The sequence below is a fragment of the Mesitornis unicolor genome, unplaced genomic scaffold (assembly GCF_000695765.1).
Source record: "Mesitornis unicolor isolate BGI_N332 unplaced genomic scaffold, ASM69576v1 scaffold22129, whole genome shotgun sequence".
In the NCBI taxonomy this organism is placed as follows: domain Eukaryota; kingdom Metazoa; phylum Chordata; class Aves; order Mesitornithiformes; family Mesitornithidae; genus Mesitornis; species Mesitornis unicolor.
The window spans coordinates 503-13,129 of record NW_010205508.1 but is presented as its reverse complement, the minus strand read 5'-3'; the positions used below and the strand labels follow the sequence as shown (position 1 = coordinate 13,129).

The following is a 12,627-nucleotide window of genomic DNA, read 5'->3' as shown; positions in this document are numbered from 1 at the left end:
TTCAACAGCTTGATAAATGGATTATACAGGATAACAGTAACATCTGTAAGATGCCGTAAGACACCCTTTTATCAGAGAAGTCTGCTTAAGGTTTTGAAAAAGATTCTTCTCCAGCAGCTCAAGAGAGCAAAGGACAGATCTACTACTTCTGAAACAGTACTTGTTTTCAAATTAGATTAGCTACTACATTTAAAACATCATATTTCTTTTGAGTTATTCCAGAAGTCCATCTGATTGCAGTTTCAATTCTATCTTCTACTGTATTTTCCACTTGTACTGACCATAAAACTAAACTGATCTTTTCCACATTTTGTGAAAGATCTGTGTAACTCACATTCTGGGTTGATAAGCTGTGCTAATGCCCACTAGCAGACCTTAGCCTTATCTCAGGCAAGAGAGCTCAGTGTGTCGGATGTATCAATCACAGTCATTACTCTCAGTGATGGTGAACTCCAGTACAGTACGAAACTCTAGGAGCTTCCAGTATATATATTCCCAGAGGAACCCATGCAATACTGTTTTCTCTCTTAACACTATTACTCCCATTAGTAAAAACATTCTCCCTTTTGCCCTATTAAGTTGCCAAAATAGTTTCTGACCAGATAAGAAATGCAATCAGGTATTTCTGTTAAGCAATCATGCGTTTTTTTACAGAGAAAATGTGGAAAATTCTGCTTCTCTGAACACAGTACAAGTCAGAACAGTGGGCAACAGTTTGTGATGCTCACAATTCCTACCCAGACCAGTGCTCTCTCAGGGTCATGCTGGAAGTATCACTTTAGCTGTCTATATGGCTCCCATCTCTGCCTATTTCTGTGGCACTTCTGCATCTTTCTGTGACATATGAAGAGTTTCTGTCAAATCCTGAGAAAAACTGATATGCCTGCATAACGTAGTCAGAGAACACAGCTTTCTCATAAGGATATTTTGTTGAGAAGGTGGTTTCTGCATTTATTTTTTTCAGTTACTAGTAAACAAGTACTGTTTCCTCATTCAGCCTATGACCAATGTACTGTTATATCCATCTGTTGAGTTAAGCAATGCCTTGTAGCTCAAAATATATCCTCTATAAAAACAACCAGAAAAATTTAAAAAAAAAGAGGAAAAAAAAAGATTGCCCCCAAGAATGATCTCATTTACACTGCATATCAAAAGGCACACTGGTCTTACATCCAAACTTCTAAAATAACCTCCAGTTTCCAGTTAAATCAGCCTGTAGCTTTCCTCCATCTCACTGACATCAGGAGATCTCAGATTGTGCTCTATGAAGAAATTACCTGAAGAGAGTTAAAAAGGACAAAGCCAATGCAATAGTCCCTAAATTTTGAAAGTGAATTAATACTCAAAAAGCCAGTCAGGCTTAATAAAGTGTATCGGGGAAAGTTTTCAAGTGATAGAATTCCATTGTCTTTACCTTAAATAAATGGCTCCTGCTATGGTTTTGTCCTAGGCCAACAAGCATTATTCCTGACAATTTTGAGGCATGATTCAAAATTCAGCACAGGCCAACTCAATGTAGCAACAGGCAGTTTGGATGTGGCCATTCCATACTGCAAACTAGATATTAGTAATGGACATGAGCCATTTTGTGCCAGCTGACCCAACAAACAGCTCCAAGCATTTTTTAATTTACTAGTATATATACAACCTCAAAAGCCTTATGCAGCATTCAGCCCACACACAGCATATGTTTGATAATTGAAAATGCCAAGCTACGCGTCTTGGAAGAATCCAACTCAAGTAGATAACCCATTCAGGAGAACATTCCTGACATTTTTTTCAGACAGCACTTAGACTCATTGCCTAAAGATCTATAGGGTCAATCTTTCTGACATGAGTGAGAAAAATTACCAAAGGGACATAGCTTAGCCTTGCTAAAATATCTGCTTCCAAAGAGCTACTTGAACAGAAAAAGCAGGCTAGTGTGAAGCCCCAACACTTTCAGGATTCTGTTCCCTAACAGCATCATTAACAGATTCACTGTTTCAACTGCAGAATTTTGATTACTCATAACTAGGTAGGAGGTAGAAAAAACACACTGTGACTTTCTAAATTAAATTTGTAAAGTTGATAAACTGAAAGAGAAAGATTGCAAACTGATGAAATTTGATATGAAAATGCTGACATCAACCATGTATATAAAACTTAAAGCTGACAGCCTGATAGGGTTACCCTCAGAAAATTGCTACACTTTCAGAACAAGAATGCCAGCTAAGTAAAACAACACACCTCCACTTATTTCAGAAAAATCCACGTTGATTTACACTTAGGTCTTCAGTGTTTACTCAGGTTTGTATTAGCTTACCCCATTCTGCCATATGCTTTGCTGTACTTTGGATCTATTGCTATGGCTCTCTCACAATCCTTTATTGCTTCACTGTACTTGTTGAGCTTACTTTGAGCAGCAGCCCTTAAGAGAAAGAAAGGAGGGAAGGGAGAGCTTTGTCAAAAAAAATAAGAAAAAAACAAAACAAAAACCAGGCTTAGATATTCACATATCCATTACTAATTTTAGACTTGTTTAATCTTTTCATTCACTACTTAGACAATGCCTAAGCTTTTGTTCATTAGGTAGGACAAACAAATGTTCTGAATTAAGTACATGCTGAAGTGCACTGCTAGACTGGGGCTCTGGAGAACATGCACTCACCTTTGAGGACACAAAGGATAAATAATCCTAAGGAACTGTTTTAGATACAACATATGACTATGCACAAAATATGTCATAAAACCCATTACAAGAAGTGAAATGCTCAAATAATAGTTTACATAAAATCACTGTTTAAGCAAGAGTATTTTATACGATTGGAGTTTTCAAGCAACAAGTATAATTTTACTGCCATTCAAAGGAATGCTGTGATTTTTCCCTGCCCAATTTTTTAGCAGACAACTCACGCTTGCTCAGGATAACATTTCTCAATAATCTCTGAATTACTAAATTATAATTGCATCTCTATATCAGGGAAATACTAAATGTTGTGGACATTTACACAATAATATTAAAAACTTGCCCACATTAAAAAGGACATTGTAACAGATTAATAATCAAAACTTTCCCGGTTTGAAAGGTCTCAAAACACACTGATTTGTTCTTTCTTGACTAAAGAAATGCCAGTATTTCCATTGCATAAAGCATTCTTCTTTTTTATTAGGAGCGCTAGATCCTAATCATCACTATATTCAATCCTTTCTTTTGTGATAACTTCCAAATTGCAGGTTTTTTCTGACTTTGATTAAAATCTCTTCTGAATGGGACTACTTATATATTTTAAATATTTAGGCTGCTTAACAGCTGCCCAACTCCACAGATGCCAGTGAAGATGTATGGATAAAAGCTGGGGACAACGTTTAATCTCTCATGTGTTTTAACAGAAAATGTTTTTTTCCATGTTAATTAAAAAATTATATGGTCAGCTAAAAATTCAGGGGCATCTCAGCTCTTTTTCTCATTGCTGTGAGTAAAAAGCAAAACTGTTGAAGGCAAAACCTCTCCACTGCTCCCAAACTAGCTTAAAAAGATAAGAATAAGGCCTATATTTATTCAAATACTACATCACCCACAAAACACCAAGCAACTGCCTGTCTTCTTTTAAATAACTTCATACAATACTGTGCTTACTGACATCAAGATTCATTTTGGTCCTCACAAATGTGATATGTGACAATGTAATGCACAGAGTGAAGTATTTCTACTCCTGCCAATTACAGTATACATTATGTTTTAATACAGACATCCGAAAAATATCTCAAGTGTTACAAGTAATTTCAAACTCATATTTAACTCATACAGATATGCTGAACGAGCTCACTTTCGCTTTAGATCTTCTACAAATTTAACGATAAATTTATGAACAGTGGATTTTTTTTAGCCTCATGTTGTTTTGATCTACTTCACAATTTTTCTTTAAAATAATGTTAATGAAGTTCAGGAATGAAAAGGGTGTATTATTTTGTTTTTACCTGTTGCAGTAATAGACTGCATTGTTTGGATCCAGTTCTATAGCTCTACTATAACAATCCACTGCGGCACCATAATTTTCTTCTTTCATATGATTATTACCTGAAATAAAATATAAATAGCTTTTAAGTAGTTAAAACATACAGTACTGTGTATAAAAGAAATAAAGCAGCCACATTGTAGCATCTATATGATGTATATATGATTGTCCTTTTTAGAGAAACATTCTTTTAAATAGAATTGGCATGGAAAAATGCAAATAAAAACATCTACTATGTCTGTTAATTTTATTATGCACATTGTATTCTACCACATAAACCTTTCCCTTCTGATCTTGCTATTATACACTTTCCAACTAGTTTCTGCTGCTAAGCAAAGATCACTTAGCTGTGAAGTGTAATTGCAGCTGCAGTTTCACTCTAATATAAATTAATCACTCTTAACTATCTTTGCAAGCCTCATAATCCAATACTTTATATGGTATCTAATTTTTGGTCTCATTTTCTCACATGTGCAAATAAATTGCTTCTAACTACATATAACACTGAAAATTAAACAAACGAAAAACTAAGCATGTAAGACCCAGTTTTGTGTTGCCACATAATTCACTCATTAGCAAAATGAAAAGTATGCATAGCACATACTCTAAAATGAACTTTCATATTTTTTAAGCCCAGGAAAAAAAAAATACAGAAAAAAATTTTCTATGGAAAGAAAATTCTAGAGTAATGTCTTTCAAAACAAAATAAATTTTACACATTCTTTCTAACACAGGGCAGTCCTGGTAGATTCTGTCTTTCCTCATGACAGAGTAGTAGAGGAAAAAGTCCTAGTTCGGAGTGCCCAAGCCTAAGGTTGTCCCTGGTCCTGTGACTATGGATCTTTGGCCTTCTGGTCCTGCAGAAGCCTTGATTTCTTGGTCAAGAAATTGTCAGGAAAATTATAGACTTCCACTGACTTCCTTATATTTGGCAGAATATTTGAACCCTCTCCCAAAATAAGCAAGAGAAGGGATGGATAGGTCAAGAGATTACTACAGATGTAGATAACTGCAGAAGCAACAGCTGGAAAAGTTCAGTAAGTGCAACATTTTGTCTCAAAATTGGCTAAAGGAAAACACGAAAATAGCTAGACCTACTATTTCTGCTAAGATTAAGCAATTCAGGACAAAAGGAAAAACAACTGTAATATTTTGTTTTAACGCCAGACAAGAAGTCTTAAGACAAAAAAAACCTCACAAATCGTTATACTTTTGAATGTATGTCCTTTATAACAAAACTACTACCTGTTGTTGTAATTTATACTGTGGTAACACCAAGCTCTTTCTAGGATCAAGCCACTGTTTGTTACACTATACAAACCTGTACATAATCTGTGTTCTACATAGCTTACAGTAAGCAAAAGTGTCAAGGAGTAAATTCAAGCATTTGTGGAGGGTACATTACTTCTCATTTTATAATGACCAAGAAAAAACTCAGCTGTCTGATTTTCTTTTGCTATTCATTAGCTAATTTCTACAGGCACTAGGGCTGGTTTGAGAGCAGAGGAAGAGCAGGTTCATGGCCACAAAAGTGAGGGAAGTTATTCCATTGGTAAGGACATACAGATAGAAACAAGGAAATTACAGTTAAACAATTACAGTATTATAGAAGATATGGGCCAAATGGACTTCCCAAAGTTATCTAATCTATCTCCCTAACTCAGGGTAGAAAAGTGCTCTGAACTGAAAAGCATGACAGTAGTGACAGATAATACTTGTGTGAAAACGAGGAGGATTAACATGACAGGGCAGCATCAGAAGACAGGACAGGAAGTTTTAATTTTATTATGGAAAATTAACCAGAAGTATTTCAAGCAGTTCCAAACTGCTTACTAATGCCCCTGATAGCTGACATTTTACATGGCCATTTGATGAAGTTTAGACTTTACCAATTTTTTCAGCAGAGACATGGAATTGCTTTAGTAACACCACACAAAGACTAACACACAGCACATACCATTAATTTAATTTCTTCAGTCTATTTCACAAACCCCTGAGGGCTGACAGATGACAAGAGAGAAATCATAGATTTAAAACAGGCATCGCTATAACACCCACAGCTGGAAAGTGCTGAATATCCCCACAGCCCAATAACCATATAGAGTGCTACAGGTATTCTTCACTTTTCATGAGCTGGCAGTTAACAGCAAAATGAAAAGGCAGTATGTGCAGCCGGTAGGTCACAACTTAAACTAATTTCACTTGAGACCTAACCTTGTTTGAGTTCTTATTCTTAGAATTAAAGAGCTAATAAGTAACTTCAATAACTAGGAAAACTTACTATTAGAGCCAGTAATGGACTGCATTCATGACCACAAATGACCAGTTTTAGGAAAAGACAGAAATGATTCATTCATTCTCAAGAACAGCCCACCTCTTTATCCTGAAATTACATCTGCCTTGCTATCAGAAACTTAGTTACCCTCTCCCCACCTCTTTCTTTTTAGGTGGGAAATAAAATTGATTCCTTCTTGGGTAGCATTAGTGAAGACTTCTGTGTAACAGCTGCTTTTACTCACATAACAGCAATAACATCAATCAAAGGGAAAATAAACAACTGGCTTTTCTGTGGTTGTTATAGAACACACAAATTATTTCACATATGTGAAGTACTAAACCTAGTAAGTTCCCAAGAATTTTTCCATTAGCTTCAGCTGGGTCATCTTTTCACCAAAGTTTTAATATTCAACTAGCACATAATCCTTGACATCACATAACCTTTTCAGTATTTCAATATAAAGTAGAAACTTGTATAGCAATTCCATGGACAAACAGAGAAATCTGTAATATACTGAATAATAATTGTTCATCCTTTAAAGCTTCTACTACTCAGGAATGTTGCCCAGGATTTCACATCTTATCCCTTAGTTTTTAAGCAATCTCCTGAGCAAGAGAGAGAATAGACTATATTTTCTTCAACCTCAGATGGAGCAAATCACTTAGACCTCTTACAAGTAACAATTGTCAGAGAACATAAGTTGAAGTTTTTGTGTGGGGTGTGTGTTGCCCAGCTGCTACACTATCACTATCCATGATAAGCCAAAAATCTTAAGCATAGCATGTTTATTCCTATGTTTATTACAAACCTTCATCCTTCAGTTGGTCAGCCTTTTCAACATCCTCTGGTAAAGAACTTGAGAGAGGCAGCATGTCATTCTGTATGTGAACAAACCAAGATTTTTTTCATTAAAATGTAAGCCCTGATTTTATTACAAACCTCTTCTGGGCAGCATTGTATCAATAAGCAACCAGATTTTCTGTAGTACACAGGAAGTATGAAAGAACTAAACATCTCAAAAACATCCTTAGAAGAGAAAGATAGCTTGCTTTCTACTACTGGAAAACCTTATGGCTCACCACATATTTCAAGGAAGCCAAGGGGAAGAGAGCTGGTGTGTTACTACATTCTTGGTTTTCTTACTTCTGACTCTCCTGTTTGCCATCCTGGTAGTTCCTGCGGTTCCTGTACTGGGGATCCCAGACCACATGTATAATTAGTACACATTTTTTAAGTTTGCACTATAAGGTTATTGTTTATGGAAATGTATTTAAAACTCAACAACTAAATTACCTCCAGAAAGGAGTGAGAAGCATCAGTAAACTGTGAATGACTTCAAGCACTTCACAGACATCTACCTTGGGGAATTGCAAAATGCTTAACTGAAGGATAAAATCCTTCAAGTGATACTAAGACATCCACTGTTTAGTAATTTTCTATATAGAATTGTCCTTGTGTAGCTGAAATTAGTTACTCTCATTGCACAAAAAGATTTGCATTCTGCTAGCTTTTATGGAAATTTCACTTTTTTCATGTTTTCCTTAAGTTTCCACATCATTTTGACCTATACAGCACTTTAACATTGTGTATACAATATGAAATCTTAGCACATATTGGCAGAGTAACTCTAGAATAGAATTAAATTCTTACCTTTTGAAAAGAGTTTGTGAACATTTCTATCAAATGCTGTGGAGGTGCAAGGTAAGTATCTTCCAAGTTAATCTTAAACACAGTCTCCAAACACTGAATTGCAACTTAGAAGGGAAAAAAAAAAAGAAAAAAAACCCCAACACAATTTACAGGTTTGTCAACAGAAGTGTAATTTCACTAATTTATTTATAAAGTTATGATTCACTGCCTTATTCAGCTAGTAAAAGCAGCTCTTTGGCACATACCATAAAATAAAGAGAAGCTACCTGATCCCTGCAGAATTGATTTGCTGAAAAATACTATAAGCTATAGAGAATCCATGCATAGTTTGGCCATTACTCTTAAACAAATTTCAAAGTTTTATTTCAATGATTTAATTTTTTTTAAAACATAAAAATACGACGATTTAAAAAAAACACCACAATTCATAATACAACTGTGCATGCATCACACACCCCATCTCAAAACACCACAACTGCCATATATTTGTGTGACATAATAGTTGGAAGAAAATGGAAATTTGTAAGTATTCTGTTAATTATAGTATCGTAAATTATATAATTATTTTCCCTATCATCTTGAGAATCTAGTACAACGTTTTTATTAAGGTTTATCATCTAAATGTTTTAGAATGAAAATTGAGAAGGAGCAAAGAAGAGTCTTTATAAAGCCTAGTTTGAACAGAAAAAATACTTTTTTAACTTGAACTACAGATAACAAGGAGCACCTGAATTAAAATTAAGTATCAGTAAAAATGGAATCTTGGAATTTACATTGAATTTCACTCCAAGTTTAATATAGTAAATATAATTTGAATTATTATTTGCATTATAATAAACCTTAACACTGACCCAAAATTGGAAAAGTAGAACTACTGAAATTTAACAACAGTAAGGCCAGTTTGAGAAGCTTATTTTCTATGTCACAGCTGGCAGAAAGGGGGAAAAAGTAGACTTGTAAAATAAATAGAAAACTTAGAAGATGTAATTTTAAAAATACCAACTCTGATGACATGTAACAGAAATTATTCAGAAAAAATCAGGTATGATACATAATTAATGTTGATAACAAGTAACAGTTGAATACATTGTTAAACATGTATACAACTTGCTCCTATAACCTATCAACACTAAAAATGTATCAATTTGCCACATTGTAAACTACTCAGTAAGAGCACTGAAGGATATGGGTTAAACTCCTTTGTCTCCAGCTACGTAGAAGAACTTAATTCCTGTAAAGTAAGCACTGATCATGCTGAATTCTGGATTATATATTTATAGCACTTATTAGCAGGCATATCATAAAATCAGAGGAATTAGATATCTAATTTTTCCTTAAATGACTTAATAGGAAGCCACTTGCCATAATATACTCACTAATTTCCCCCTCAAACTTATTTTCACTTAAAGGCATTCCATTTCCTGAATGCTTCACCTCATTTGTAGTTTTGCACAGATTTAAAATACAACCCTCTCCTTTATCATTCTGAAGGCATTAAGTCTGTGGCACCAACTCTCCATCATACAGGAGCTTTTTGCAAAGTGTATCAGTGCACATTATGCTTAAACAAAACAATCCTGAGTATAACATTATTACTAGTAAGCATTTCCATGAAATTATCAGTTTTTACCGTGAACTCTCACATTTCTCTTTTAAGTTAAAAATGGAATTCATAATCCTTCTAATCTATCGTTAGAATAATAATCACTGGTTAACATGCAAGCCAACAACTGAAACCTGTGTAAAAATAAACATAGCCAAACCAGAAAGTTTTCCAAATCAGAAGATGTATTAAGTTGTGACAAGATCAATAACTACCCTGTCTTAATGTGATGTAAAAACCAGACCCTAGTAAAGTCAAAGGAGTGAAGACTTGTTTTTGTCTGAAAAGTATCTCAGGAGACCAGACTGCCAGCATCTTACTATCACACTATCAAAGTGAGGCACTGTCCGCTGCCAAAACCTTGATACCATCAGGAAGTTGGGAAAGACCTGTTGCACCATCTGAGCTACTAATCTAAGACTTTTCTATATCTGATTTCAAAGGCCAAGGTTACCCATTCTCCCTATTACCTCCACCATCACACGCACCTTCAGAGGCCTAGACAGTTGCTGAAGCTTGTACTGACAACCTTGAAAACCAGTACAGGTACCTACATCTCTACTGCACAGCTGGGTTTCATACAAACACCTGCTACCTGGCAACAGGAGCACTTGAGCTATGCCAGAGCCCAGCTCAGCATCCCCAGGGCCACACAGCTCCAGAGTTTTTGCTGTCCAAGCACAAGCTGCAAGCAACATCAAGGCATCACAGCAGGCATGCATCTCAAGTATTACATGCATCCCTTGCCTTAAGGGGTGCATTTCCCTGTTTTGGAAACACTGCCTTAGAGAAATTCATTGTGGTACACTGATCTTAGAAGTACAAAAAAAATCATGGCTTTGTGCACACTGTAGAGAGTTTCTGCTTTAATCCCACAGAAATAGGTGCTATAGACAAAAAAAGAAAAACAAACAACAACAAACCAAACAACCCAAAAAAACCAAAACCAAAACCAAAACAACACAGAACAAAAAAAACCCCACCACAACAAAAAACAACATACAGTGTTTTTTCTCTCCATGGACACCAAGTAGATATATCAATGAAAAGGTATCAATGAAAAACATAAGTCAATTGTTTTCATCCTTTATATCCCATCTAACATCAAATACTTCAATAGGTGGGACTTTGGCTATTGCTACTCCACATGAACTGAAGATATTTTGCACAACTAAAATGAGTCAATTATTCAGAATACCCACCTCCTGTCCTCTAACACATAGCATATGGTACCATGCTTTTGGCAGGGTACAGCTCTAAAATTAGGATTTCATATCTATATTAAATTGGGAAATTTTACATCAGCATTTGAGGTTTTATAATATCTTTTGTTCAAAAAACAGAATCTTAAAATGGATTCCTTCATATAAACATTGGTTAAGGCTGCTCTAAGACATGTTTTGAGGTAAATTTTCAGTCATAGACCAATGTTTACCAGTTTTACTATAAATAGAATACTCCTCATCTCTCATTATATGATTTCCAAAAACATTGCTTTCTTTCATCAGCTGAACATTATCATAACCTGATATAGGTTAAAATCATAGACATCTACCACTTTTCAAATGTACAAAATGTTCCAGATTCTGATGTAAATCCAAATCTTTTGGCTTTTATTCTTTTGGGAGTATCCTTTGAATATCATTATATAAACGTTACTTTCTTACATTAGTGAACTGTAAAACCAACAGCTATTTGAAGAAAGCACACTCCGGGTTTATCTTTTTAAGTTTATGCCTCTGAAAAGTGGGACTTGCTTTGCGCCTCAGAGGAGTCTACTCTGCACACCTCAGATTTCAGGTAAGTCACTAATCAACTGCCTGGACATTGTTTATTGCCGTCCCTCTATACCTCCAAATTCCTCCTCTGAGTCATACAACTAAAGATTGCTTGAAACAATGCAAAAACAGGTCTTTTAAATAGATGCTATGAAAAGCTCAATACAGAATTAAGACCTTCTGTTCTTCTCTTGCTTAATTCCACATTGTGATACCACCTCCCATGAAGTCCCCAGGGATTAGGGAAAAGGAATATTAGCAGCACGAAGGAGAAAGACAGATACTATGAAGTAACAAAGACTCAATGCATGTCTGTCAACAGAGGAATACACACAGAAGTCTATCTTTTTGTAGCTATGTCTAAAGATAGATGGACTTGAATGTATAACAGAAGCTATACAATACTGAAAATATTCACTACCATGCACTTTTTGGAATCACTATACAAGTAGAAAAGAAATTAAAAGCATTTATTTTAATTTCTGTATTCTTGGGATCTCTTAGCCTTCCCTCATAAATTACATGGAATTCTTGAAAGTATGAAATGGGAGTTCTTCCCATATACCAAAACCAATGTATAGTTATTGTTTTACTTTCTTTGTGGGCAACACAGCTACAATCAGACACAAAGTGCAGAAAGAAATCAAACATAAAAATAAAGAGAAAAAGAATCAGCAGCCAAAAAGTTGTGGGACACATAAAAAATGAGAGATAGTTTTAAATTCATAATCTCAGCAACATTAAGATCACGATCTTATTCACAGACAGTATTTTGTGGCAGTTTCAGCTAGGTTACTCCAGTTATCTTCTATGACAATATGCATCAAGCAAGTTAACATATGAGTAGGTATTATACATATATATTTATATATTAGGATCTATATAACTTACCTTCCAAGCTTTCTTGTTCATCTGCAGTGAAGGTATCCAGCTGACTCTGCTCTCTCAAGAAATGAATTACTGCATAAACCAAGCGTTTGACTGATGACATTTTGAAATTGGGGGTTTCTCCTATGACTTAAAAACAAGATCTCTTATTTCAGAAAAAACAAATTACTATAGTATTCCAAACTCTCACTGACCTCAGTAAGAAGTAAACACAATACACAAAAATATATCCTTCATAAGAAAGCCCAATGAAGTAATGTCTTGAAACAAGTGGTTAAATTGTACAGATTAGGAAGGACTCCTACAATCATCTAATATAACTATCAGCAAAAGAAGACAGATTTCCTCAGATTCATTCCTGTGGAAAAGTTCACTGAGACTAAAATAATATAGCAACTTTCCTTTTTAATTATTTTTAATTAATTTTATTCT

The 12,627-nt window shown here is 34.9% G+C and overlaps 1 protein-coding gene across 1 annotated transcript; it reads right to left on the bottom strand.

Annotated features, from left to right (window-relative positions):
- Nucleotides 1-2,274: 2,274 nt before the first annotated feature.
- On the bottom strand, nucleotides 2,275-12,298 carry LOC104533849 (small glutamine-rich tetratricopeptide repeat-containing protein beta-like). The gene is given in 5 exon segments (XM_010191450.1): nucleotides 2,275-2,410; nucleotides 3,961-4,060; nucleotides 7,085-7,154; nucleotides 7,927-8,030; nucleotides 12,199-12,298. Coding segments are annotated over 5 exon segments (510 nt in total).
- Nucleotides 12,299-12,627: the final 329 nt, after the last annotated feature.